This window comes from Glandiceps talaboti, chromosome 3 (genome assembly GCF_964340395.1).
Source record: "Glandiceps talaboti chromosome 3, keGlaTala1.1, whole genome shotgun sequence".
Taxonomy (NCBI): Eukaryota; Metazoa; Hemichordata; class Enteropneusta; family Spengelidae; genus Glandiceps; species Glandiceps talaboti.
Window position 1 is genome coordinate 14,029,998 of NC_135551.1, and position 28,000 is coordinate 14,057,997.

General features: G+C 33.6%; 1 protein-coding gene across 1 annotated transcript; it reads left to right on the plus strand.

The window, feature by feature from the left end:
* Positions 1–148: 148 nt before the first annotated feature.
* LOC144432704 (mannosyl-oligosaccharide 1,2-alpha-mannosidase IA-like) lies at positions 149–27,987 on the plus strand. Its single transcript, XM_078120970.1, has 10 exons — positions 149–751; positions 9,703–9,918; positions 11,608–11,691; positions 12,472–12,566; positions 18,023–18,146; positions 23,533–23,626; positions 24,789–24,904; positions 25,957–26,170; positions 26,954–27,126; positions 27,745–27,987. Exons 1-10 carry the CDS (start codon positions 149–151, stop codon positions 27,958–27,960), a joined length of 1,935 nt encoding a protein of 644 aa, XP_077977096.1. The 3' UTR covers positions 27,961–27,987.
* Positions 27,988–28,000: the final 13 nt, after the last annotated feature.

The following is a 28,000-nucleotide window of genomic DNA, read 5'->3' on the forward strand; positions in this document are numbered from 1 at the left end:
TGGGCATGAGAACTTCAAAGTGAGTATACATGGCGCATGCCGTATTCACGGTATTGACGGAGCCGCTAGCTGCGCTGCCACGATTCAATTTTGAATTGGAGTAAAGATACTACATGCTAACAAACAAACTGTTGGCAAATGATTCAAGATGGCGGCTGGTCCCATACTCCCCACACATCAACGATACAACGCGAACGGTATTCCTATATTGACGCGACAAACTTTGCGGCTTAGAGAAAAATACATTATTTTACTGATATTTGCTACTTTTGGGACATTCTGTTTTGGTGCAGTACTGTTCATTCCTGAGAAAGTTGGACTCGAAAACGTGAACATCAATATCCGAGGCGATGTCGGAGACGTTGTGTTTCCACAGATCGGTGATATCAACCCAGATGGAGGGTTCGTTGTCAATCACCACAAAAAAGAGAACGAAGAGGGAGAAGATTTTCATAAAGCGTTAGATGATAGAAACCTTCGAGACAAAATAGAGCTCGAAATGGCTCAAGAAAAAGCTTTAAAAGATGCACAAGGTGCTCTTGTCGGCGATCCTGCTCAAGTTCTCGACGAAATACAGCAACAGAAACAAGAATTTATACAAAATCAGAAAGAAGAAGAAGCTAAGAAAGAGGCCGAAGAAAAGCAAAAAGTAGTGGAAAATGTAGAAATCCACGAGATAGGGGCAGTTGGGGTTACTGGAGGCGAACCAAGCGATCCAGAGGCAAGGGAAAGAAGGAACAAAGTTAAGGAGGTAAGTCTGAACTGAAAGTATTCAAGTAAAAACCTTGGCATTTATCTGGCAAGTAGCAGACAACGCATTGTAATGGATGTGTACCGTGTTTTCAAACTGTTTGTCCTGTTTTGTCAATTGGATTTTGCGATTAATTAAACACATAGACTTAGATATAACTGGAGGCGCTCTGACTGCCCTAGGTAATTAACCGGTACACACACTTTCTTTGTGCAGAAACCCTACAGCCGTTTCATTTTTCAATGTTTGCTGGTCTTTTCGTTGTACATGTACATTCATCATATAGCATGATGATGTAGTGGCCAATACTGGAACTTCACTAATACATCCATAATGATAACAAATTATGCTGGCCTTGTAATGTTCTTGAACGAGTATTTGAATTACCTTGGATTTTTTTTTCTTTTTTAAACAAAATATCTATGTTAAAGAGTTAAGCATGGATTTTTTATAATCATTTTTACATGCACAAAAAAATAGTAAACAAAAGGATGAGTTAGAAAAATGTAAACAATGGCAATAGAACATATTAAGTTACAATATGATAGATGTATTTTCCAATAACTTAAAACATTTACTTGTTGAAATCCAAACTTGGCTTAACTGGTAGTTTTCTGTGCTCGAACAAATACACTCATGGGCTTTCTACTAGACGTTTCGGCACCTGGCCATTGGTACGTGAGAGAATTACATGATGCTATTTCTTATAACAGGCCTAGTCAGAATTCTGGGAAATGCTGTGGGATTAATTTCTTTTAAATTTTTAGACCAAGACCAAGTCAGTTTTCATGTAATGTACCAATAATTATGTATATGGTCATGGGGTTTTAAGAATATTTATCATTACAAATTAGAACACATGATGGATGATAGCTGGAACAACTTATATCTCTTTTATATGAAGGGATTGAATTCCAAATTTTAGCACCAGTAAATTTTGTGCTGAATTGACCCAAAATTATTTCTGTATTAGGTTTGTCAATTATAAATTTATTTCAAGCAAAAACAATCATACAACTATCATTTAGGTCACTAATACATGTATCTTCCTTTACTGAACGAAAAAAAATATTGGAGAATAATTATGTACTTGTTCAATCCGTCATTAATGTTGTTACGCAGTAGGTTGTAGACAAATATATTAGTTACTTCCGTGTGCGTATTTCCTGTAACTGTTCTAAAAGTTCTGGAAGAGTTTCACCTTTGTAAAAATTACACCATTTCTGTCTACCACACTTTGTCCTACCTCACTGTTTGCTTGCTTTAAGACTAGACATCTACATACATGTATTATGTAATTACTGAAAAGATCATGATTGTTTCATCTTGTTAACCAGACTCTCACTTTGTTTGTAAAGTCTGTATGTTTCAAATTTATGTGTCTCCAGATCTTTTGCCAAGGCTTTGGAACACTGATAACAGAGGGGGTATTAAAATCTTCACATATTGTCCTATAACCTGTTGTACTAGTTTTGGTCAGGAAATGCACTCAAAACTGTGGAAACTCTGGTAAATTTACCTCCTCAACATTCATCAATCCATAATTCTTTACTGGAAATCAATAGTCACTAGTTTTTGCAGATGTCCCTTTTCCTTTTATTAATTAAACTTCCCCATAAACTCAATCCATGGGAAAAGTCAAAATTTGAATTACCAAAACGAGAGAGAGAGAGAGAGAGAGAGAGAGAGAGAGAGAGAGAGAGAGAGAGAGAGAGAGAGAGAGAGAGAGAGAGAGAGAGAGAGAGAGACAGACAGAGACAGAGACAGAGAGAGAGAGAGAGACAGACAGACAGACAGACAGACAGACAGACAGACAGACAGACAGACAGACAGAGACAGAGAAAGTGGATGAATAAAACAAGATTATCGATGATTGAATATTATTGATGATTGGTCATCTAGATGTAATATTCCCCTGTATCTGAAGTTTTGCTGTGAGTTTATTTATTGAATTGTGTGAAAAAAACAGCAGCCATACAGGGAAAAGAACCAATTTCAGCCCTGCTGTAAATATAATGAGAATTTTATCATTTGCTGGTTGTAAGGTGGTACATGATGTAGTTAACTATATATGTATGCATAATTAAGTGTATAGTTTATTATGGCACTATCAAATACATTCTTTGTATTACATTCACATGCGGGTACGTTTGTTGGTAGATTTAGAAAAAAAATAACAAATTTCGTTTTGCTCAAAATTTCCAAAGAAAGGCAGTGATTTATACTAAATTGTAAATGGAAAGACCGTTCAAATATCTTCAGAATAATTGACACATATCTAAAAAGTTGTTAGACAAACACATTTTGAACTTTGACGTTTAAATTTCACCAGTATAGTAGTAGATTTAAGTACAAATAGAAAATAGATTAACAGGAAAGTGAATTTTTACATAACACAGTAGCATTGAGTGTTTTTGTTTCCCGTCTGCCTGGTACAGTGCGTGGTAGGTTTTGGGGAAATTTAAGGATGTCAAACAAAGGGTTTAACTGATGGAGACTAATATTAAAGCAGATGGTATATGATCACTTTAAGATAATACATGAGCTACATGTATACCATCTGTTTTCATAAAAAAAACGTAACTGAAAATTTGCAATTTGCAATTAGAGTAATTACATCTCGCCTGTATTCAACCTGTTTTTGCTAAAGGGCATACATGTAAGTAGGTACAATCTACCGACATAGGTTTCCAAACACAATTACCATAGCCCCTACCATAAACTCTATGGGGGAAACACTGCCATTTTTAACCCTTTCTCCCTTTCTATTACCTGGTTTCCCCAACCTAAAGCAAGGTACTACATCTTAATGTTTCAATTGTCAATAAATATGATCAAGGTTAGTCTTTTTATTGCAATTAATTGTTTATGTTATTGGTTCATTTTATAGCCACTTGCACACTCATTCCCCGGCATGCACATGTATGTAGTACTAGTATGCAATAATGTTATTCAGCACTGCAATACAAGTAGAAATACTGCTAGTATTCACAGTCATGCATACATGTACATGTATGATATACATTACAATGATGCAAGTAATCAGGGTGCATAATTATGTAATTTTATTTTTTATTTATTTATTGATTACACGTAACAAAACCCTGGGGATTTGCTAAAGGTACAAAAAAAAAAAAAATTAGAAAAAAAAAGAATCATAATAATAACACTTATAGGCTTTTTAAAAGTAACATTACACATCATAATAAAGACTACAAAACAAAACAAAACAACAACAATAACTATTCAACGAGTTGAAACATAATATTAATGAAAAAATAATAATGAAGGGTAATTAGACATTTCAAATTATATATTATAAGTATTTTGTAGGTGGTGCTCCCTTTTTATATTACTCAGTTTGATATATTTTCCAAGTGCGATAATTAGATTTTTGTTGCTCATTATTAATACTATGTAGAATGTCAAAAGTTATGAATTATAGCCATTATTTGTACTCATTTCCAATATGTGAAATACTATCTTATTTGCATATACTTCTGTCTCATTTGCATATACTACTGTCTCATTTGCATAAATATAATTTACAAACATACCCTGTAAATGATAATCCTGGAAACTCCAACACCAAAATATTTCATTTAATTTTATGTTGATGGTGAAATAAGCTATTGGTTATCTGAAGCAGTAAGCAAGTTGTTTATATGTGATCATCCCCTAGACTGTAAGATACAGTCATGTTGTTGTTCAGCCCAATCAGGCTTCTGGCTGGTAGCATGTAGCAAATGTCACGTCTTACATACAGGAACAGACTAATCATCCTCTTGAGGGGATTATTATAAAAAGTGAGCCCCAAAGAGTGCTTATCTCAAATGGGTCATATATAATCTAAATATATTAACTCAAGTACAGCTTTTATAAGTTAACATCTGTGCTAAGCCATAAAATAAACTTTTTGTGTCCTTTTATCATAGAGTAGTGATAATGATGTAGTAATGTTTGCCCAACAACAGCTATGATAACTAGGTATTTTATTTGTTCATATTTTGCACAGTCAGATTCATGTGTGTGCTGTAATAGTCACATAAAATGTATACTGCTATTAGTATTATTATTAGAAGTGAAATTGTTTTTAAAAATGAATACCTCCTACATGTACGTGGTTTATGGGATAGTGTTTGTACATGTGCAAGGATAATGTAGTGGATAAATACAGGTACATGTACAGGTACATGCATATGCTTGTAGCAGTTCAAACAGACATCAACACTAAGTGACTACATGTACATACATACATACCTTTATATCACACACATGCAACTACATTAACACGGACACAGACACATGGTGACATACATACATACATACATACATACATACATACATACATACAATACATACAATACATGTACATACATACATACATACATACATACATACATACATACATACATACATGCTGATGTACATACAAATATGTATGAACAAACTCAGACACACGGACATCATACACATTTCACACGAGTATAAAGTTGGCGTCAGATTCAGATCCACGTAGCGTCACATTGAGCGTCAGATAATGTCAGATAGCCACAGATCAGATCCGTTGGGTGTCTTCGGATCTGAGGCTATCTGACGCTCAATATGACGCTACCTGAATCTGAATCTGATGCCAACTTTATACCCGTACATTTCACACAGACACACACATACATACACACACAGAGACACACAGACAGACAGACCAACACACATTCAATACACATATGACAAGAAAGACTACAGTGTGGCATAAAAGTGAATGTGAAATCTTTCCACTGTACATATGAAAACACCTGTGTGAACAAAAATAGCTAGAACATCACGTACAATGTAGATGTACATGTAATTTGTAAATGTCATCATGTGTTCCCTCAACTCTGAACAGAAAACAGTAAAGGTGATGACTGAGTTCATAGAGAACATACAATAATTAGCACACTATCATTATGTGTAATAATACATATTAGTTATATTATTATTAGTCAGTTTTATACCAGCCTCCAGTGGCACAGTGGAATGGTAACAATTCCCAAGGGTGTTCATGAAATTTGCCATCGCTATGCCAACAGCTGAGATACAGAAGAACCTTCCTACATTAAATATCAAATTGCATGGATGTGTTTTGGTTGAAGTACATGTAATATTGACTGTAATGGTAGATAATTTACTCTAGATCATTGCTAATTACAATATGGGTGACAACTGATGCATACAATTACTATCATGTCATATATATACATGATGTCTAGCAATCACTTAAATAACTGATGTGCCGTTCTTCCTTGGAAACAGAGTTATGACTATCACATGTTTTTTTGCTGGATATGTTTATCTACTCACTGGAGTTACTCATACTTTATGCGACAGCTCCCCTCTTAAATGTATTCATGTTTGAATGTAATAATGATTCATGTTGTACATTTGTACATAAATGTTGTATATATGTTAAATTACCCTTGCATGCCACTAGGGTTATACCATAGCATTGTACCAAATAGCCAGCTGTAATATTTATTACATTATGAGATATTATGTATATTACATTATTATATTAAAATGACATTATTGTAATATTTGAACTAAATAAATATAATAGTAATACTACTATACAGCTGCACTTCACAATGTTCTACTCATCATGTGTGTGTTATATAATGTATATTGATATAGTGAGCTATTAATTAACGATGTAAAGATGTCAATTGCCAATTATTATAATTCATTTTAAATTTCATATTATGAATAAATAATAACTAATTCATTTCAAAGTTCAAAGTGTTGTTGTACATACATTGTACATAAATAATTCAAACATGCAAATTATGCATGTTGAATAAAAAGTCAAATGAAATTTTGTTAGACCACACGTTATATTTGATTCAATTCATCAGTTAATTTAGTGCCGTGATGCATGTACATCGTTTGTTCATACATTTTCTTGATATGGGAAGTACATGTACATAGTACTCTAGTCTTTCCTAGACGTTGTTGTCTGCAGGTTGGGGGGGGGGGGGGGGGGTGCGACACAAAAATAATCCTGGACTTACATTAATAGCTACCTCAGTCAAGCCAACTGTAGAGCAAATCGTGAACAAACATATGACATCTGCCCCACATACAGTAACACACTTGTTCTCAAGTATTAAATAAAATGAACAGTAACTGCCATAAATAGTAGATTGAGCCACAGGTTTGTTGAGAATTAAAAAAAAAAATTCCCATCGTCACACCACTTTAGACAACATATCCTCACCAGAAACAATTCTTTTTTTTTTGGCCTTAACTGAACAAAATGGTCTTACCGATGTTCGATGCCATAGTAGTATATAATATATAAATGTTTACTACAAATGAATCAGATGTACATTTTGGTATTTGTTTGTACTGTATGCATGATAACATGTCCTGATAACATGGGTGATAACACAGGTTGGCAGCCCATTTGTTTTTATAAGCATTGCAGGTTCAACTTTGACCTCTTAGAATATCTATATGTGTGGGTGTACATGTACATGTAACTGATGATACATCTATATGTACAATGTATCTAAATAAATTGCATAAATCATTTTAGTCAGTTTTGTATTGTATTGTGGCCTATGATCTGATACAGCTGTATACAGCCCATTTCAAGTGACTGTTCACTAGATCTGTTTGATATAACCATGCACACACAGGGTTCTGCCAAGCTTGACAGTAGTCCTGGTCGCTAATTAATATTTGTCCTAATTTGCATAATTGCAGGCATTGCTGCATAGTCAATTAGTTCACACTTTGTCTGTTTAAATAGTAGAGTATTTGTCATTATTGTAATGAATGGTCATCTACGTCGTTCTTTTGACAGATTTTTATAGATTATTCTCTTGGTCAATCAATATGCATGTGTGGGCAGAAAACTTAGGTGACAATGATGGATCAACATAAGGGGAGGGATAAAAATGCATTCAGGTCATTACGGTCGTCAACCTCTGAGTCAAGGTCGGTAATTGTCAGTGACGGGCGGGCCCGACAGCCGCCGACTGCCGTGAGCCAAATCCTGCACAAACCAATAAGAAACTGCACATGGTACTACATGTACACTTGAAGATAGCAAAATTATATGAATACAATTTCTTGTGACATTGAAATGAACTAAAATGTCATCATGCAGACATCAAAAGGAGATGTCAGAAACATTGACACTTGCGTGTCTGCATCTAGTTGCAGTAGCTTTAAATAGTTTATTTCAAAATCGATGTAGCAAGAAATTCCCAAGTTGGGAAGAATATGCAGAACTTTTTTTATTGGTTACTGCGTGGTTTTATATCAAACAGAGTTAGTGAATGATAATTTGAAATGTGCTGTACATGTACATTACCCGTATACATACATGTATACATATACAAAAAACAACCAGTGAAGAAACACATATAGAGCAGGTGAGAAATGGTAGTTCCGTAGACAGCATCACTGTCAGGTCAAATCTGTCAGTTACACCAGAAATTTTTGACATCAACAAATAAATACACCCCAAGAGAAATAAGAGAAACATGTATTAACATGAATTAGAATCAGACAAGGGCTACATATGACAATACATGTATTTGATACTTCCAAGGATAACATTGTTTAAAACATATTGACTACATGTAGTAAGGTCATATTTAGAACAACCATCTGTTTTGGTATCAAACACATGTCAAACATATGTACAAAAAATGTATATAATTATACATGTATGATAATTATATACATTAAATATAAAATTGTACATTGTATGTGTATATAGATGTATATATATATATATATATATATATATATATATATATATATATATATATATATATATATATATATATATATATATATATATATATATATATATATATATATATATATATATATATATATATATATATATATATTACTAATTCAGTGTAAGAGGTAAGTCATAAACTGAAGGAAAAGCGCTCAATACTGCGAAGTAGAGCTGTATTTACACAAAATACACAAGTTATGGTACGGAGCCGTTACTCAGAGTTTCACGCTTGAATGCGATCTTCGGACGACATAATATATATATATATATATATATATATATATATATATATATATATATATTAAAAATGAAATAAAAGTTTTAGTACATGTGTTTTTAGATAGAAATTGACTTGCTAGTAATGCTACTTTTGTATCATTTAGTCATAAACCCTGTGATGTACCGGGATATTAAATATAGAATAAAACTTTATTATACATCTATTTAGACATAATTAGCATTGCCAAGTTTATTATATATCGTATACATGTGGTACAATGTTTTAATCATTTGCTTGAATTACTACTAGCTAGCATATCAGTTGAGTTATAGGGTTGGTTTTATTTAAGGGGGAATGCCACTCTGGGAAATAAAGACATTTTCATCAGCTATGGTTTCTGGAGTCATTTCATGATTTTACACATCGACAATTACTTGCAATTTCAGAGAAACATGAGGTTGATCTTGTGTGAGATATCTCTGCTGTGGGCAATACACATTACACAATGAATATTCATGAGAGATGTTTAGACTGAAGGGAGTATGCACTCAGGAATCATGAATATTCATTGTGTAGCCATGAGTATTTTATTTAACATGCTGTATGTATGATACGTTCGGCCAGTCTTGTTTTTCTGCATAAAATATTATCCAAATAATTATGAATTAATTTGTAATTTACGCTTGTTTTTAGTAGCTATTAGAACTTCTGTGCAACTCATATTTAATTTTCCGACCTTAGGATTTTTTTTCAATGATTGTCAGGTTTGAGTATTTTCCCAAATTTATAGCCCAGTCACACAGCTCTTATAACGGCTGTTGTGACTGCTAACCGGCTATTATCTTCATCACTGACATCAACATTGTATTTTCCATACTTTTTAAAAAACACTTTACATGTTTAATAAACTTTTTTTTTCTTTGTCAACAGATGATGGAACATGCCTGGAAAGGCTACCACAGTTATGCTTGGGGTGAAAATGAACTCAAACCAATCTCAAAAGTTGGACACTCTGCCAGTATCTTTGGCAGATCACGTATGGGAGCAACTATTATAGACGGCTTAGATACACTTTATATAATGGGATTGAATGATGAATTCAAACAGGGTAGAGATTGGGTGGCAACAGAGTTTAAATTTGAGTCTGTAAGTTGATAAACAAGATACTACTGCATAAAACAAAAGGTATCAGCTAACTAAGATAGACACAAACTAAAACAATTGTTACATGTTGATATAATGAATAAAAGTTGAGGTAATTACATTCACAGTGGGATGGTTTCTTTGATAGCAAGTTTTCCCCAGAGGCCAGATATTAAACCTCATTCAGTGATTACTGTATGGTGATTACAGGGTGATTATATCCACATAATTAACTTTAAGTCACCACTTATCACACCCATGTGTAATCATGCAATAAAGATCAAAGTTTTAGTTTGTCTGTCTACCTTAGTTTGCTGATACCTTGCTTTCCATAGTAGTATCCACATGATTCACTTACTCTTGACCTTACTTCTTTGTTATGAGTACAATATGACTTTGAAAAATGTACATTTACATAATTATACATGTAGTAGGTGCCATAGAAATATAAATCTTTACTTTTGCAATAAATTACATGTATGATGTACCTCTTAAGAAAACTCCATGCTCTTAAAATCAAGGAGAAAAAGTAGGGGTCACCATGCAAATTTCGAATAGGTAACAAAATATCCTCAAAATTCATACATATTATACTTCAACATGGCCACAACACTTTGTGTGTTAACTCTATATGAACATACTATAATTTAAAGCAATTTTCTTGAAAACTAAATAATTAGCAAACAAAGTCCTTTGATGATTCAAATGACTATAGGAACAATTAAGATTTCATAACAACATTTTGGATGAAACTGACAACCTTTATTTTAAAATAGGTCAATTCTTTAGGCACACTCGCCCTTTATTGAAGAGCTCAAAAAAAATCCTGAATAATAGTAAACATGTTTATTTTGGTACATCAGGCACACTTTAATGTGGCAGACAGTACAAGGAGAAAGTAGACACTACTTGTCAATAACTTTTATGTGATTGGCCCATTGTATTCAGTGCATGCCTCTTGGTGACACCTTTTGCAACAACTGAATAGAAATACGACAATGTAAAGTATGTTAATAGTGGGAGTAATTTCCACACATGAAAAACTTGTGAGCATTTTCAGCTAAAATAAACCTTGCACCAAACACATACTGAAGTACATCTGATAGATTTTTACAGTGCCAATGTCATGATCATGTTCAATATTTATTGACTTATTGAGTTATTTAATGTGTTTTCAAATTTAGTCTGTAAGTTGTGTCTTTGTTTTTTATCATTGTTATTGTATGTTTTTTTTACAGCAGGCATTATAGATACCCTTTTAGGGATTTATCATCTTAGATGAATGACATTTCTTTCATTTGTGAGACATTTTCAAAGAAGGGGAAGAAATACTGTTCAACTTCAAGTGTGAAGGATGTTGATATGATATAAAAGCTCAGTCTCAGTTGACTACAAAATTTCAATTAATATAAATACTATGCAGTATGTGTATAATTCATGCTATTAGTCTCACTTGGGTGCACACTAGATTTTGGGTACAAAACTTACACACAAGTACGTATATAACTCACGTCACAATTTGTACCTAAATCGTTTGTATACCTACCTGTGGCAGGGTTTATTTTAAAGGTCATTAAAATTCAAATAAAACTATAATTATTAAATTTATAATTAATTTTTTTTATAATTATTAAATTTTAATTATTGTGTAATAATGAAAGTTAATGTTCTATTTATTTAATCCCTCCACAGCAAGCTGGAGATGTGTCTGTGTTTGAAGTCAACATTAGATTCCTTGGTGGACTTTTATCAGCATATGCTGTATCAGGAGACGTAGTAAGTACCACCCCTACACATTCCTTGGTATCTAGAAATAGTATCATCTTGTATTGTTTTTGGAATATTCCATTTTTATGTAGAGGGACAGAGGTTAGTCAAGGATGCTAAACTTTCCAAGTCATGTAGGCACTCTTTGTTGTACAGTTCCAAAGCCAAAAATTTAAGTCTTGGAATTGAAGAATTTTATCATATTGTTATAAATTGATAAAAAAATAAATAGATAAAAAATAAATAGATAAATAAATGAGCAAATAGACAGACGGACAGACGGATAAATTATATAAATGAACAAACAGACACAGACAGACAGACAGACAAACAAACAGACAGACAGACATGGATGAAGGAGTGTGAAAAGGGAATGTCATGAGCAGGATGTAGATGAAATTAGCTATGCTTTAAAATTACGAACATATAACTCATTAAGGATGTAACTCCTTGAGAGTGTATAGGTGTTAATGATCTCATGGTTGTTATGGTAACAGTCTCCAGGTTTGTTTTGCCAAGCTGTAGACTGTATTGTGTTGTTCAACCCTCTCCGGCTTCTTAACCAACTTATAGTGACTGCTGGCTGATAGCGTGGCACGAATGTCTATCTTTATACACTGTACAGACTAGCCAAGCTGGAGATCAAAACCAAACCTCATGCACACACTTGACATGGAGGTCACCATGCAGTATCTCCATATTTGTTCCACATGTTCATATTGCAAATAACAAACAGAAGATTCTATCTTTTCTATTAAAGAAAATCTCCTTTCTTTTTTACCTATACAGGTTTTTAAAAATAAAGCAGTAGAGGTTGGTAACAAGTTACTCCCAGCGTTTAACACACCAACTGGTATACCCATGGCAATGGTAAATGTTAGAAGGTAAGATGGCGTACAAAATAACCACCTGTTGTTTACCCTATTTGTGAACACTTACATTACCACTTTTTAGCATTTCTTTATTGGCAGGTATATATAGTTAGTGTAGTAATACATATTACCAACTTCTAGAATATATTTCTGCTAATTTTTGTTATACTGTAAAAAATTAAATACATTAAAGTAGAGATAGGCAGTGTTTTTGCTGAGATTTATCAATTCGTGTATAGCGCATTTTTATCAATTCTCTACTTAGTAGTATTCTTGCAAACCAGATCACATTTTTCCACTGATGCAAAAAAAAACTTATGGTGCTGTATAGAGTCCAGCTGACTATGATTTTACAATGATGTTATTGACTTATGTAGTATATTTATGCCACCTTCAATAAACCTTGACACCACCTAATAATTAGATACTTCATATTGAAGGAAGTTCTATTTGCTACTGTACACATGCACTATCTGGAACTGGTAGTATTTTTTCCATCAGACAACCAAAAATACATTCCCTAGAAAGTGTTAAATACCCATGATTAGATATTGTGTACAGTGTATGTTAATTAAAGGTCATTTTTATCCATAAGTTATACATTTTGTTCCGTAATAGGTTGAAATTGCGATTGCATCGAGGGGGGCTGATTTTGGATGCAGATCCAAAAATCAATCTGATCAGATAAATTGCACCACACTGTGTGTATTGGTACACAAATACATTTAGCCACAGGTGATTCAATACTGCTCATGGTGTATGATATTACTAGCAAGTCATTTTTGTAACAAAACAGTTTCAAATACATTGTAGTTGCAGCTTAAAAATTTGCATGGGACCTCAGTGTTATACTTTATAGCCAATATAGGTGAACATTTCTCCATAAGACTTGTATTGATTTCCCTGCATTGTATACATAATTTTGGAACCCAGATAAATAACATTATGTAAACTTTCCAGTAGAATTGACGGACTAGCTTCATGTATAACTCATTGAAAAAAATAACAGCTATGGTTTGTGAGAATGATATAAGTAGACATGAGAATTTGCCTCCTTGGTATGAATTTACCAGTAAAATATCAAAGACCTTTAAATATAACATGCTTATTAAGCATGTCTATACTAATAGCCTAAGTCTTGTCTTTTTGTATGAATGATTTACTTATGTGTACAATAACAGTCACAGGTGTTATTGGAGTTTAAATCCATGTATGAAGCTGTGGTATGAATATATGATATGATATGGTGCACTGTTCCTCAACAGAGGCTGCTGTCACATGTTATATTATATAACTTTATTACTATTGCTATAGGTCCATTGTACAGCAATTTTTTTTTTTTATAATTATGCATAATGAATTTGATATAAAAAGAACAGGATGTATCTCGGAATAGTTGAACAGATGGTTTGATCCCATACATGCTAGTTAGTATAACAATATCTGTAGGGCTGGTTTTTGTATATTAATAATTGATTCTTTACTCCAATTTTCATGGAAATCTTTTTAAAAATCAGTACTTCTGCCAAGGTTTTTGAAACCTGATAAGTGGTTAGGAAATATGGTAAACCTGCATTAAGTTTAATAATAAAAATTTCTACACAGAGTCACACAATTCCTTGGAAGCAACTCCCAAATTTTTGCTCATGTCGCGTCATCAGCATAAATTTCCTTATATTGTGTTGATAATATTATTGCCATAAATGCTGTGTTATCTAATGAACAAAGTAGATGTAAACTTACAAATACTTCTCAAAACGTAATAAAATTTGCAAATTATTGTTTTGATATGTGTAATTAAATGAACAATTGTCGTAAATACATTAGTCGACATTAATTATAATTATTAACAAAATCACAATGCCAAAAGTCACAAAAATATGGTTCTAGGAATGTACACCGAGTTGAACTAATTGCCTCATCAAAATTGACGGGGAAGCCTGTTGAAATACCAAGTAGGTGAATTCAAATAGATTTGACCTTTGTATGTACTTTTATATCATTTTAATAAAAAAAAAACAATTCTCTTGTCAATTATATGTTTTCATATTTTAAAGCCTTTATTTCACAAATTCTTGTATCAGCAGCATGACAGACAGCTATGACAGACTTAGTAAAAATTACAAAACATTGATCATACAACAGAGTACTGCAAGATGGCTTTCAGAATGGACCTCCTAGCTTACCTAAAGAATGCAAATTTCCTGTAATAGTAATTGTAGCATAAAGCCAGAACCGAAATATGGACACATTTAATTTTTTCACAAAAAGTCGTTTTTATTGACTTTTAAAGTGGCCATATGGATGAACATTTGGTATTGACTTTGGATTTAAAAAAGTCAAAAGCAATTTTATCATGGATTCCTACTTGAAAAATTTATGTGAAAAAAACATATGCCAAGGTTTGTAACTTAATAAATTACAAAATCATAATAAATATTATATGTAAAACGTTTGTTATTGTGCATACAATAACAATTTTACCCATTTTTTTAAAAGCTTTTTGCAATGTATTGAGTTACAAACACAGACTTAGTCTATGTTGTTTCACATTGATTTTGCAAGTAGAAGGCCATGATAAAACTGTTGTATAAATTAAAAAATTTAAATAAATTCCAAATCCTCATCTATATGGCCACTTTAAGAAACATTATGTATTATTTTCAAAAACTTTTGCAGAAAATTTGCAGTCCATATGAATTGACATACCTTATTAAAAGTACTGTTGTTAAAAATCATTTACCAATACCAGATATCGGCATACTAGGTAAAATGTATGGAATGAAACCACCAGTTCAACTATTCACAGACACATCCTGTTATATTCAATTCAATTTGTACATTCATACAAAATAATATGAAATGTAAAAAACACTTTGAACAGAAAAAGCAGGTGCTTAGTTCATTCTTCAGTAACAAGAACTTTTACAAATGAGGTCTGCATAAAAGAACATCACATCACATTTATTTCAGTTCAAGTAATACACTGTCAGAATTACTATAATACAGCTTTAGACGCTGTCCACGCTATCATAAGGAAATAATACATTTCTAATCCTTTGAATAGTCTAATGATATGCTATCAGAAATAGCTTAATGTCGGACAAATAAAAATGAAGTATTCTGTAGTACTATGTGTCACAGCGTGAGATACTCACATATGGCCATATAGATGAGAATTGGGTATTTATTTAGGATTTTTAATTTATAAAATAATTTTATCATGGCTTCCTACTTGAAAAGTCAATGTCAAACAACATATGTGATGTCCTTAGTTGTAACTCAATACATTGCAAAAGATTGATAAATGTATAAAATGTCTGTTATTGTACGTACAATAACAAACTTTTTACTCATTTAAAAAAAAATCTTTTTGCAATTTATTGAGTTAAAAACACAGACTTCATCAATCGTTCTTCGTCTTCATCTTTATAAATTAAAAGTCCGAAATAAATACCCAATCCTCATTCATATGGCCACTTTAAGTAGACTAGTAATAAAACTATACATTTCTAACCATCCAAATATTTCTATATTATGCTATCATAAATAGCAAAAAGAGGGATATTGTGAAAATGAAATATTTCATGGTACTCAGTGTGTGATATATGTTGTGATAAGTAGACCTACATTTGTAATAGATCTATACATTCATCAACACATTTCATGCAGTGTGCGGGTTTTTATTAAAAATGTCTCAATTACTTGGCACAATGCATGCACTACATGTATAATTGCATATCTGTTCTTATTGAAAATGTCACAATCATTTGGCACAGTAATATTATATAAAAGTCTTGTCGATAATTTGACGTACCGTAATTATTAAAACGAGATTTCCATTTAATATAAAAGCTTAATTTTTGAATATGAATAGTGCAGGATACAGGTATGTGAACATATGGGAAATATTCTCCATAACCCAGGTTGTCTGATTATAATGTATACTGTATCACAAGGGTTGGGTTGTCGGTGGCCGAGCGGTTAGCTCATAGGCCTCTTACCTCTGCAGTCTGGGTTCGAATCTGCCAAGTGCTGGCTGGGTTTGATTAAAAAAAATTAACCAGGTCTGTATGTAACAAGTGATGCTCATTTTGACCCTGCAGAACAATGCAGGTTTTCCCCGGGTAGTCCTTCCACTTCTTCAACACTATTGCACTAGGGTGCAGCTCTTGCAGTGACCATTCAACAAATTTCTGAATTTATTTCGACAAATAAAGATTATTATTATTATTATTATTATGTATTTCAACTTTGCAGCACTCGTGAGTGAAACCACAGTGATTTTTAGCTCTCTCAGAACAAAGGGATATTGCTTAATGTCTTTAGAATGATGTGCGTTACACATCATGTACATGTACCTACATGTTCCTCTAGTGACGGGAGAGTTGAGAATAGTTGTATTACAAAGAGAAGACAATAACTGTTAAAATATGACTGAATAAGACATTAATACTGATAGTAGGACTGGAGTACTTGTCTACCTTTATCATTTGCATCTAATTTGCATGAGTTATTATTTTAAGTGCAAATTTATCATGTTATAATGTTCTGATTGCTAGTAGTGATAAAGTTACCTTGGCCTTATTCAGGTACTAGTAGACCTGTCGTACTGTTACCTAGCAACTATTTTCCTCAGCTTTCAGCCTTGGAAATAGTTCCTGCATAACAGCACAAGGGGTAAATTACAACATCTATTGTTGCCCAAATAAGGCCAGGTAATAAAGTGTATACCATGTTATGATTGCTAATAATTACATTGTCGGTATCATTCTTAAATCTTGAGTGCAAAGTTATCTTTCTGTTTAGTGGTAATGTTTTATTTCCTACACTCTACATTTCTACTGCACATGTGTCTTATGTGGAGTCTGGATGGTTTAATGGTTAATGTGGCTGGCTTAGAATCTACAAGTTGTTAGTTTGAACCGCAGTGCTGTCATCTGATTCCAAATGGCCAAAGTCCTTGAGCAAGAAATTGAACAAATGTGTGCCCCTGTCAACCCAGCTGTATAATTGGGGACCTGATAGGATAGAGGTTGTCGCGTGAGGAATAGTAGTGATCCTATGCGCGTACAGAGATGCAATGGATATTGTGCCCCCCAGGGAGCTGAGAAAGTGTAATGGGCAGTGATTTTGATATTATGGTCTGTGCAAATTGTAGTAACTGTAAATAAAGTACTTTGAGCACAGTATAGGAAATCACTGTATAAACACTAAGTTGAACATGATTATTATTACATGTATTATCAATTAATTAATTAATTAATGTCGTTAAACAAATGCATTTATAAAATGTGTTTTCGTGCATTTAATGTAAAAGATAAAATATGTTGTAGGAATAAAATAACACTAAAAACAAGAGGAAAGTGATTTTGGATAAATAAGACTATTGTTTCAGAACAGTGGTGGTAAGCTTTAGCAATATTTATCGTGATTATGAATATAATTATAATTATTATTATTTGCAGTGGTAGTGCTCATAACTGGGGCTGGGCATCAGGTGGAAGCTCTATTCTGGCTGAGTTTGGATCCATGCATTTAGAGTTTGTTTACCTGTCAGAGATTACAGGTAATCCAGTCTACAAAGAAAAGGTATGTACATACTTACATTTATTACTTCCAAAAGCAACCTACAACTGCTGACATCAGACCGTGGACAAATGGAACCTGTTACAAACAGGGAAAGTAAACAACTGAATTGGATTAATAACACTTGGCACAGACTGGTGGCAGTACTGAGACTTGTATTACATTCCCTCATTTGATAAGAACAGTTGTATGGCCACTTTACATAATAGTTCATGTTCACAAACAAATTTCCAGTTCCTATGGCATTTCATGTAAACATAAAGAGGCCATAAAACTGTTCTCAAGAAATCATGGTGTGTAATACAAGTCTCTGCTGTTGCAACATGCTGAGCCAAGTGTTACCAATTCAATTCATTTGTTTACTTTCGATAAGTTCCATTTGTCCAGGGTCTGTTGTCGGCAGTAGTATCAGTAAGCTAAGCTAGACAGAAACTAAAACTTGGTGTCACATGTGGTAGATTACACAAGTGAATGATAGTGGTACATAGGTTTATGTGAGCTATAATCACCCCATGTAAACGCAGCACGAGGTTGAGAGTGTGGCCGCTTGACAAAACTTTGCAATCAGAAACACAACCCTATTGTGAATGTAATTACATCAATGTCAGTTGATAGCTAGTCTGGATGGCAATGTGGTCTCTAACTAAACTGTGTAAACCATAGCAATACCATCCAACTGTGAATGTAATTACATCAATGTCAGTTGATACATGTAGCTAGTGTGGATGCCAATGTGGTCTCTACATGTAAGTCTAACTAAACTGTATAAATCATAGCCATACCACCCTACTGTGAATGTAATGACATCAGTGTCTGTTCACAGGTAGTTTGGATGCCAAGGTAGTCTCTAACTAAACCATGTAAATCATAGGAACACCACCCCATTGTGAATGTAATGACATCAATGTCTGTTGATAGCTAGTCTGGATGCCATGGTGATCGCTAACTAAACCATATAAATTGTAACAATACCGTATAGGAACTAGACTTAGTCTAGTAATAGCTTATATGTATATATCATCATCATGTTGCAGTAATGGTTTCAGTTTGTGTATATCTTATCTTGGTAGTAATTGATTTGCCAATGTCTTATTTGGAATATAGTCATTTGCAATGTGTTTTTTCAATTGCAGTATTTTGATATGGTAGATGATATCTTTGTTTTCATAGTATTTGTGGATGTCATGCAAGGACATTACTGTCAGCAGATCATGATACTCTTAGAAGATTAGTGGCCTCAGCTAAAACTGTAACACCAGAGTGTAAATAAAGAGAGTGAATGAATGCATGCATGAATGAATGAATGAATGCATGAATGAATGAATGAATGCATGCATGAATGAATGAATGCATGCATGAATGAATGAATGAATGAATGAATGACACATTGACAGTACTTTTCAACACCAAGACCATTTGTTTTCTTATTTAGTGCATGTAGTTTTAGGGCTTGAAATTAACAGTAGTCCCTGTTCACAGACTACCAAAACTCTTATCATGGGGCTACTGCTATAATTTGCTGCTGGTAGCCCACTGATTATGCAATGATTTAAAGGATGGAAGATTTACAGACGTGAAAGTATTTTGATAACAAACATGTTTCCAATAGAGTAACTCTGTTTTCAGTTCATTAAATTTGGTACTGGTATTGGTCACCATCCTGGGGCTACCAATTTCTGAAAGTGGTAGACCACTAGGACTATCGGTACCATAGAAAAAAGGGAACTTTGAGCACTGAGTTTTATAAAATAAATTTCAAAACAATGTAAATCAATATTAGCTTCTTCCATTCCTAGAATTACATTTACCTGATCACATGATGCAGAACTGTGCATGATATTTACAAAATTTGTGAACATTCAATTTTGATTATTTAGATTTTAGCCAAAAGGTCAAATTTAGGGAAAAATCTGTATGCTAATGAGTATATATCATATAGTATCAGCCAATCACATCTTGCCATGTACATGTACAATGTTGGTTGGGCCTTGTTGCCATAGATACAGGAGTAGATGCCCCACAGTTATCATAATATCTAATGGTGAAACCTGTCACTCTATTATTTTGGACTATTTATATCACATCAAAGTGCTACCATATGTACATGACAAAAAATCACCCACATGGTAATCTCATTCCTGAATTCGTTTCTTCTTACTATTATTATACAACTGGCCTTTGTACAGTGCCATCAAACTAAGCATGATAATTGCTTTATTTAGACACTTAAAATTGTCAGTTTAGAGAAACAAATAACACACTCAGATTTCTAGTACTGTAGCTGTCCAGAATTTGGCTGATTAATCCTTGTAAAATCTTTTTCAATTGATAAATACTTCTAGACTGTAAGATACGTCGTGACGTTTCGCCCTCACCGGCCTCCTCTCACACTAAGTGTTAGGGGTTGCCTGATGTTTGAGGGCGCCCCGTCACGGCGTACCTTACAGACTTGAATATACTTCATCACAAGTGTTATCAATCCAGTATAAAAAATTGCAGATTTCATAAAATGGAACCGAACAAAATCTTGTATACCATACATGTTTAAGTTGATTGGCTAAAAAAAAAAAAAACCCACCTCCATGGGTATGTACTGGTACATATGTACATATGTCTCTCCTTGGTTTGTAAACACATCTAACCCCCACCCCCACCCTAGTTACAAATGTTTACTTAATATATAGATAAATGTTATGATATATGTTTCACAATATTGACAATGCACATATTGTAGAGATACATGCAGTGACTGGTGGAATTACAATCTCTGACCTCTGACCTCTGGTATAAAAATAACTATGATGAGTAGATATAATCTAGTTGTTATGGTAACAGTCCATACAGAAACCCTAGAGACTAAGATGTGCAGGTTGTGTAATTCTGCCCTCCTTGATCTGTCTCAGTTCTAAGTAATGGCTTGATAAGGCAGTATCATATATAGTAGTGTAATGTGGTGTGGTGTGGTGTAGTGTAGTGTAGTGTAATATGTGTATGTATGTGTGTGTACGTGTAATGTAATGTAGTGTAATGTATTGTACAATGTAGTATAGTGTAGTGTAGTGTAGTGCAGTGTAGTGTAGTATCGTGTAATGTAGTGTAGTGTAGTGTAGTGTAGTGTAGTGTACATGTAAGTATAGTATGGTGTAGTGTAGTGTACATGTAACATAGTGTAGTGTAGTGTAGTGTAGTGTAGTGTACAGTGTAGTGTACATGTACATGTAGTGTATTGTAGTGTAGTGTAGTGTAGTGTAGTGTAGTGTAGTGTAGCATAGTGTATTGTTTATTTGACATGGAACAATGTAAAAAATACAATTTATCCAGGGTCAATGAACAGAAACAAATAAAAACAAATGCAGTCTATAGGACCCCATGTAATAATACATTTACAGGAGAGATTGTATTTATTCTGGAACCTCTTCCCCATTGCGATATTTTTCATGGTATAGTCCAATATGCAGGTATACATATGTTAAGAAATGTTATGTAACTGCTTAGATTTCCATATGCCCCTACCCTGGTATTTTACTAAGTTCTAATTCTATACCAAAACCATGGTACAAACTCACCACATGTACGGTATACCTTGTACCATGGTACATGCAGCTTTGATCTAATAATAGAACCCTGATAAATGCCAAAGGGAACTCATGTAGAATTTACCGATCTACATGGACCATCCTTTAAGTTTAACTATAATGTTGTAGTCTAGTTCCTGACGACTACATATTCCGATTTTATACTACATTATCTTCACACATTGAAGATAATATAATATACAATCAGAATACGGACATCAGGAACAATACAGTCGTCAGGAGCTAGACTGATAATTTTGGTAAGGAACCCAAATAAAATATCAAAGAAACTCTTGGTAGATTATACCTATACTTACAATTCTAACCCATAATTTTGCCCCAAGAACCCTGGTAAACACCTGGTGTACATGTACCATAAAACACTAGACATACATTTTGTAGTTCATTTCAATGTTCTGATTAATTTATAATTATACAACACATAAATTGTATATTTCACCCTTCTTTCGTTGTCACAAAGTTTGTGATACGCATGAGGTCCACTGTCAAAAGTGTTTCTGTTTAAAGTTACAGTATTGTTCGAAAGTGTGACAACATAAAGAATTAGCTCAGTTCAATGAACCATGATTTTTGTACTTTGTACATGTGATAAATTCTGTTATTTTTCCACAGTGTTAGTTCTGTGGTGATCCTCAGGTCAAAGGATTATCACACTCCCTTCTAAGGTTTTAGACCTCGGGTCACAGACAGGGGAAACACTGCCAAAATTTGAAAGTTTCTATTTCAATAATTTATATGTAAATTTGGGTCGGAGATTTAACCCTGAGAAAATATGTGGGATTTTGTCTTCACACTTAATACCGACAGATATACTGCTGTCAATTACATATAATATAACCAGATATACTGCTGTCAATTACATATAATAAAACCAGATATACTGCTGTCAATTACATATACATGTAATATAACCAGAGAAAAAACACCGGTGTATTACACACAATGTAATCATAGTGTCTGTAACTTACCAAACCATAGACACCACAAAAGCTAGGATGCCATAACTGTTTTCTGATAGAATGCTAAATGTTGTAATGATTGAGTATAACTTTTAGTGTTCCACTATAACTTAAATAGTTGATAAAAAGTATTGCGTGGACCCACATCAAAGGCACCCGTTGTTATTTTTTGTATCAGTTGTATTGTTTTTACCCAATTTTGTCATTGACTGAAGTCTTTCCGTAGCTGACTTCAGTCAAGCAAATGCAAATGGTGTTTTTCCACCAGTTGAATGCACAAACACACTTACTATTATAATATACAGTTGTCTCTGTAACGTAAGACAACTTATTTAATTGTGGATGATAAAATAATAGATTTTCCTGTGAGTCACGTACCATATTGTAATGCATTTATAAAGGATAGGAGAACATCATATTTCGTTAATTGTAATATGTTAAACAATACAGTAGTGTATGCAGTGGGCCCTCTAGGAAAAGACCGTCAGACAGCTTCTGTTGTGGGTCAGAATAATAACAAATACTAAATAGGTTTTCCTGAAGTTGTAACTCATGTACCATATTGTCAGAGAAAGGATAGAACATATCTTGGAATCGTTATTGTTTTTTTTTAAAAATAGTACTGTATGAAAAAATGGGTTTCTTGAAGTTGCTAAGGGAAACACTGAATGTTGGTAGGTACATGTATTGAACAATGTTATGCATCAATGTTGTGTGAAATCGGTTTACAGGACACATTGGTCATACCAATTGTATGAATTGCCTAGGATAAAACATAATATGTCTAGAACCAGGCCAAACAGACTATAAGATTATGTTATTTTGTGTTTGCAGGTACAAAGGGTACGCGACTTCTTAGACCAGATTGATAAACCCAATGGACTCTATTACAACTACATTAATCCAAAAACAGGAAAATGGGGAAATCGTAAGTACTATATAAATGTATTAGTTTCACTCGAGGCAAAAGACTTGGAATGGTATTAAAGGATTTTGACTACAGAATAGAGATTGGTAAAGAAGGAATGTGGGGAATATATAGTTGGCATTGAGAAGTGAATGGAGGTCATCCACACAGTATTAAGAGCCAATGAACAGTTAGAATGCTTTGGAGAATAAATATGTCTTTTTGAAGGTGTACATTAGCCATTGGTTTCTGTCGCACTTCCAATGGCAGTGCACTTGTTGTATAAATGGGGTGCACCACATGCAAATGCATGCCTGCCATATGACAACAGTTTGTACATGGGTTCATGCAATAATTCCTCACCTGGTGTTACACATCAAACCATCTCTCAGAATATACAATTTAGATTATCATTTGCAAGGGCTCTAGAGCTATGGAGCATGCAACATAAATATGCAAATATAGTTAGTTGAAATTTTTAAACTTGGTATTGATATCATATTGTTGTTGTCTTTGTTACCGTGACAACTGGATATCTGTACAATTCTCAAATGCCACCAGCTATGCTAAAGACCTTGTATACCAGACTGCTTAGCAGATAATAATCCTCATTGAAGGGAACATTATGTGGATAGAGATGTACATGTAATGAGATCTGTTAAAGTAGTTTGACCTTCTGTATAATGATGAAAGAATATCCAGAAGTCGGGAAGTGGTACTTTATAGAACAGGATGTCTGAAATCTATTTCCTTGTGGAAAAATTCGTTATGGTAGTTGTACTTATGGGGCTTACAAAATTTAAAATTTAAATAACTATTAGTATTAGATAATTTTGTCTGTGTTCATTTCAATGATAATGAAGGAAAATCGTAGAGTTGAAAGAATGTAGAATTTATATATTCCCCAGATGTCTGAAATCTATTTCAATCTGTAAAAAATATCCTTAATGTTTGTACTTTCACCACTTTAAAGAATAACAATCCAAATTAATATGTGTGTGTGTGTGTGTGTGTGTGTGTGTGTGTGTGTGTGTGTGTGTGTGTGTGTGTGTGTGTACATAGACCAATTTTTTTTTTCAAATCCTAGAAATAAAAAACAGAATTTGTGTGTAATCAGATGTCTGTAATCTGTCTTTGTAAGGGAAAAAAAATGCAAATGTCCTCATCTCTGTTTTGTTTACAGAACATGCATGTATTGGAGCATTGGGAGACAGTTTTTATGAATATTTGTTGAAATCCTGGATACAGTCAGACCACAAAGACGACCAAGCTAAGAAAATGTATTATAATTCTATTGAGGTGAGTTGATGTGTTGACATTATGTACAGCATAAAGGCAGCCATACTTACAGTGAAATGAAAGGAATAGACACAACTGTGATTTTCAAGATAAACTCAATTGATAGACCCGGGTCGTATAGTGTATACAAACAATTACACTCTTTGGAAAGTCCAATTCAAATAATCAACCGCCAGGTGTGGTATCTGATAACGAGAGGTCGTAACAGTTAAGGTTCACTCCATTGTATTGTATTGTATTGTAAGATTTCTATAAAAATAGTGTTGCTAGTAAGGTCAACTTCACCCAGTCTAGATTGTAGCCTCCTTGTATTTTACGGCCCCCTGTTATCAGATACAGCACTTTGTGTTGATTGTTTGAATTGGACTTTCCAAAGAGAGTATGATTGTTTGTATTATAATTATTGTGTTTCTTATGAAGACCCAACCAACCCTATGCTTCTTCAATCAGTCAAAATAACTTTTTAAATAATGCCCTCTATATGGTAGGATTAGAAATAAATCATGTCACTGATTTTACGATGGCGACCGTCGCACTGCACATATATGTATCTGAACTACAATTATAGTTTATTGCTGAAATTTGGGATCTTTAATAAAACAAATGGTTCCAAATTTTCTTATAATTTTAATTGTAATTGCTGAGTCATTTCTGTCTGTCTTTGTGTCTGTCTATCTATCTATCCATCTATCTCTGGAGCTATGTCTGTCTATATATCTGTCTGTCTTTGTCTATCAATCTATCAATTAGACTAAGATTCGTCGTGACGTTCCGCCCTCACTGGCCTCCTCTCGGGGTTGTCCGATGTGTGAGGGCGCCCCATCATGGCATACCTTACAGACTGTCTAGCAATCTATCTCACTAACTTTCTATCTACATGTATCTATCTATCTATCTATCTATCTATCTATCTATCTATCAGACAAAGTGTTGTTCCAATCAAACCTGTCTTACTCTATAGGTGTAAATATCTCCATCTATCCATCTGTCTGTCCATCTGTACTATTACCTATTTTCATTTCACTGAATGTATCTAAATATTGTCTTAACAGGCCATTGAGAAAAGACTTAAACAAGAGACACCTGGAGGACTGACATATATTGGTGAATACAGATCAGGAAGAATTGATAGAAAAATGGACCATTTAGCGTGTTTTAGTGGTGGAATGTTTGCACTAGGAGCAGCAGGGTCTGATAAAGAAGAACATTACCTTGAATTAGGTGGCAAACTTACAGCTACATGTCATCAGGCATATGCTAATACAGGTATAGTCTACAAATGTACATTTTGTCATGGTTGGGAGGGGAAAAGAGGGGTTCAGTGGGGGGGGGGGGGGTGAGCTTGAATTAGGTGGCAAACTGACTTACTTGTCAACAATCATATGCTAATACAGGTATATAAATTCTATAAAGCTATCATGATTACTGAGATTATGTGGAGGTGTAAATGGGGTTAGGAAGACTACCATAGAACAGTTTGTTAGAACCACAGCACTTACACTGCATGGTTCAAGACCCATGTAAATTTTAAACCGAAAATGATAGTTTCACTTCGACAGCAATGCCAGAATGTACTAATATGGGTTGCAAAAGGGTTGATGAATGTAGTTAATTTCAACATACTTAATATGTTAAATTTTGATTTACAAAGGTTATATAACACAGTTTCAAGTTTTTATCATTCAAGCTTTTGATCTCTAGTGGTCGCCGATTCTCATCACAATGACAATGACATCAAACTACCTAACATCTACAACCTGCTGATCATACCGCCACCTAGTGGTCAGCTGTAACTATGGAATTTGTCATTCTGATGAGAATCATCAACCAAGACAGATCGAAAGCTCAATGCTAAAAAACTTCTTGTTGTGCGTTATAATTTGTGTAAGTTATTAGATCTACCAGGCTGATGAACATTTTTGGTCATTACAAATGTAGGACAACATTAGAGCTTTTACCATGAACATACACTGTATATACAAACTAGGAAACTGTCAAACTACGTATTTGCTCAAAGCTAGGATATAACCAAATAAAATTGACTTTCAGCAACTAAACTTGGACCAGAAGCTTTCCGCTTTGATGGATCAACAGAGGCTGTAGCTACCAGAAATAATGAAAAGTATTATATTTTAAGACCAGAAACATTTGAGTCATATTTTGTGCTTTGGAGGCTCACCAAAGACCCAAGATATAGAGAGTGGGGATGGGAAGCTGTTCAGGTAAGAAATATCTGCCAAATCATGTTTTTTGATATTTTTTAATTGATTGCTTAATATCAGACTTTATACATTGAATTGACAATAAAGGTCTGTGGGTGCAATTGTTTTCTTAATGTTTTGGCACTCATAAATTTTCACCATTTGGAACTTTGTTGGTACAATTTGAAGACATTCTAATTTACTTTTAAATTAATACTTTGTTTTCATACAGACTTTAGTGATTGGCTTAGATCATGTCACATGGTATGGGCTGGTGGTACATAATTACCCCAATTTGCATGCAGGGGGCTTTATTCATTTTCTATTTTCCGTAGGGCACTATTTATGTATGACAGGAATCTTACCAATGTATAGATTATAAAACAGATGTGAATAGATATAAACATAATGAAAGCTATGGTGCTGAAATCATTGTAGCTCAGTTGATACTATTATTGTTTACATATCAAATGATAAACCTTTGAAATTATAAGTCTTATGGATTACATAATTACATCTCATTAGTCATGCTTGTTCCATTTTGATTTGTTTACATGCATGAGACAAAATAAATATAGTTATGAAATAGTGGTATAATGTAACTAATCATATATGTTGTTCTGGTTGCTTTGTTTGCAGGCACTAGAAAAATATTGCCGTGTTGATCACGGTTACTCTGGAATACGAGATGTAACGAATCCCAGGCCACAGCATGATGATGTACAACAAAGCTTCTTTTTAGCAGAGACTCTAAAATATTTATATCTACTATTCTCTGATGATAGTCTTATACCTTTAGATCATTGGATCTTTAACACAGAAGCACATCCACTACCAGTTTTAAAATCCAGCTAAAAACAATGGCATTATTGACAATTCATTTCAAATGAGTGGG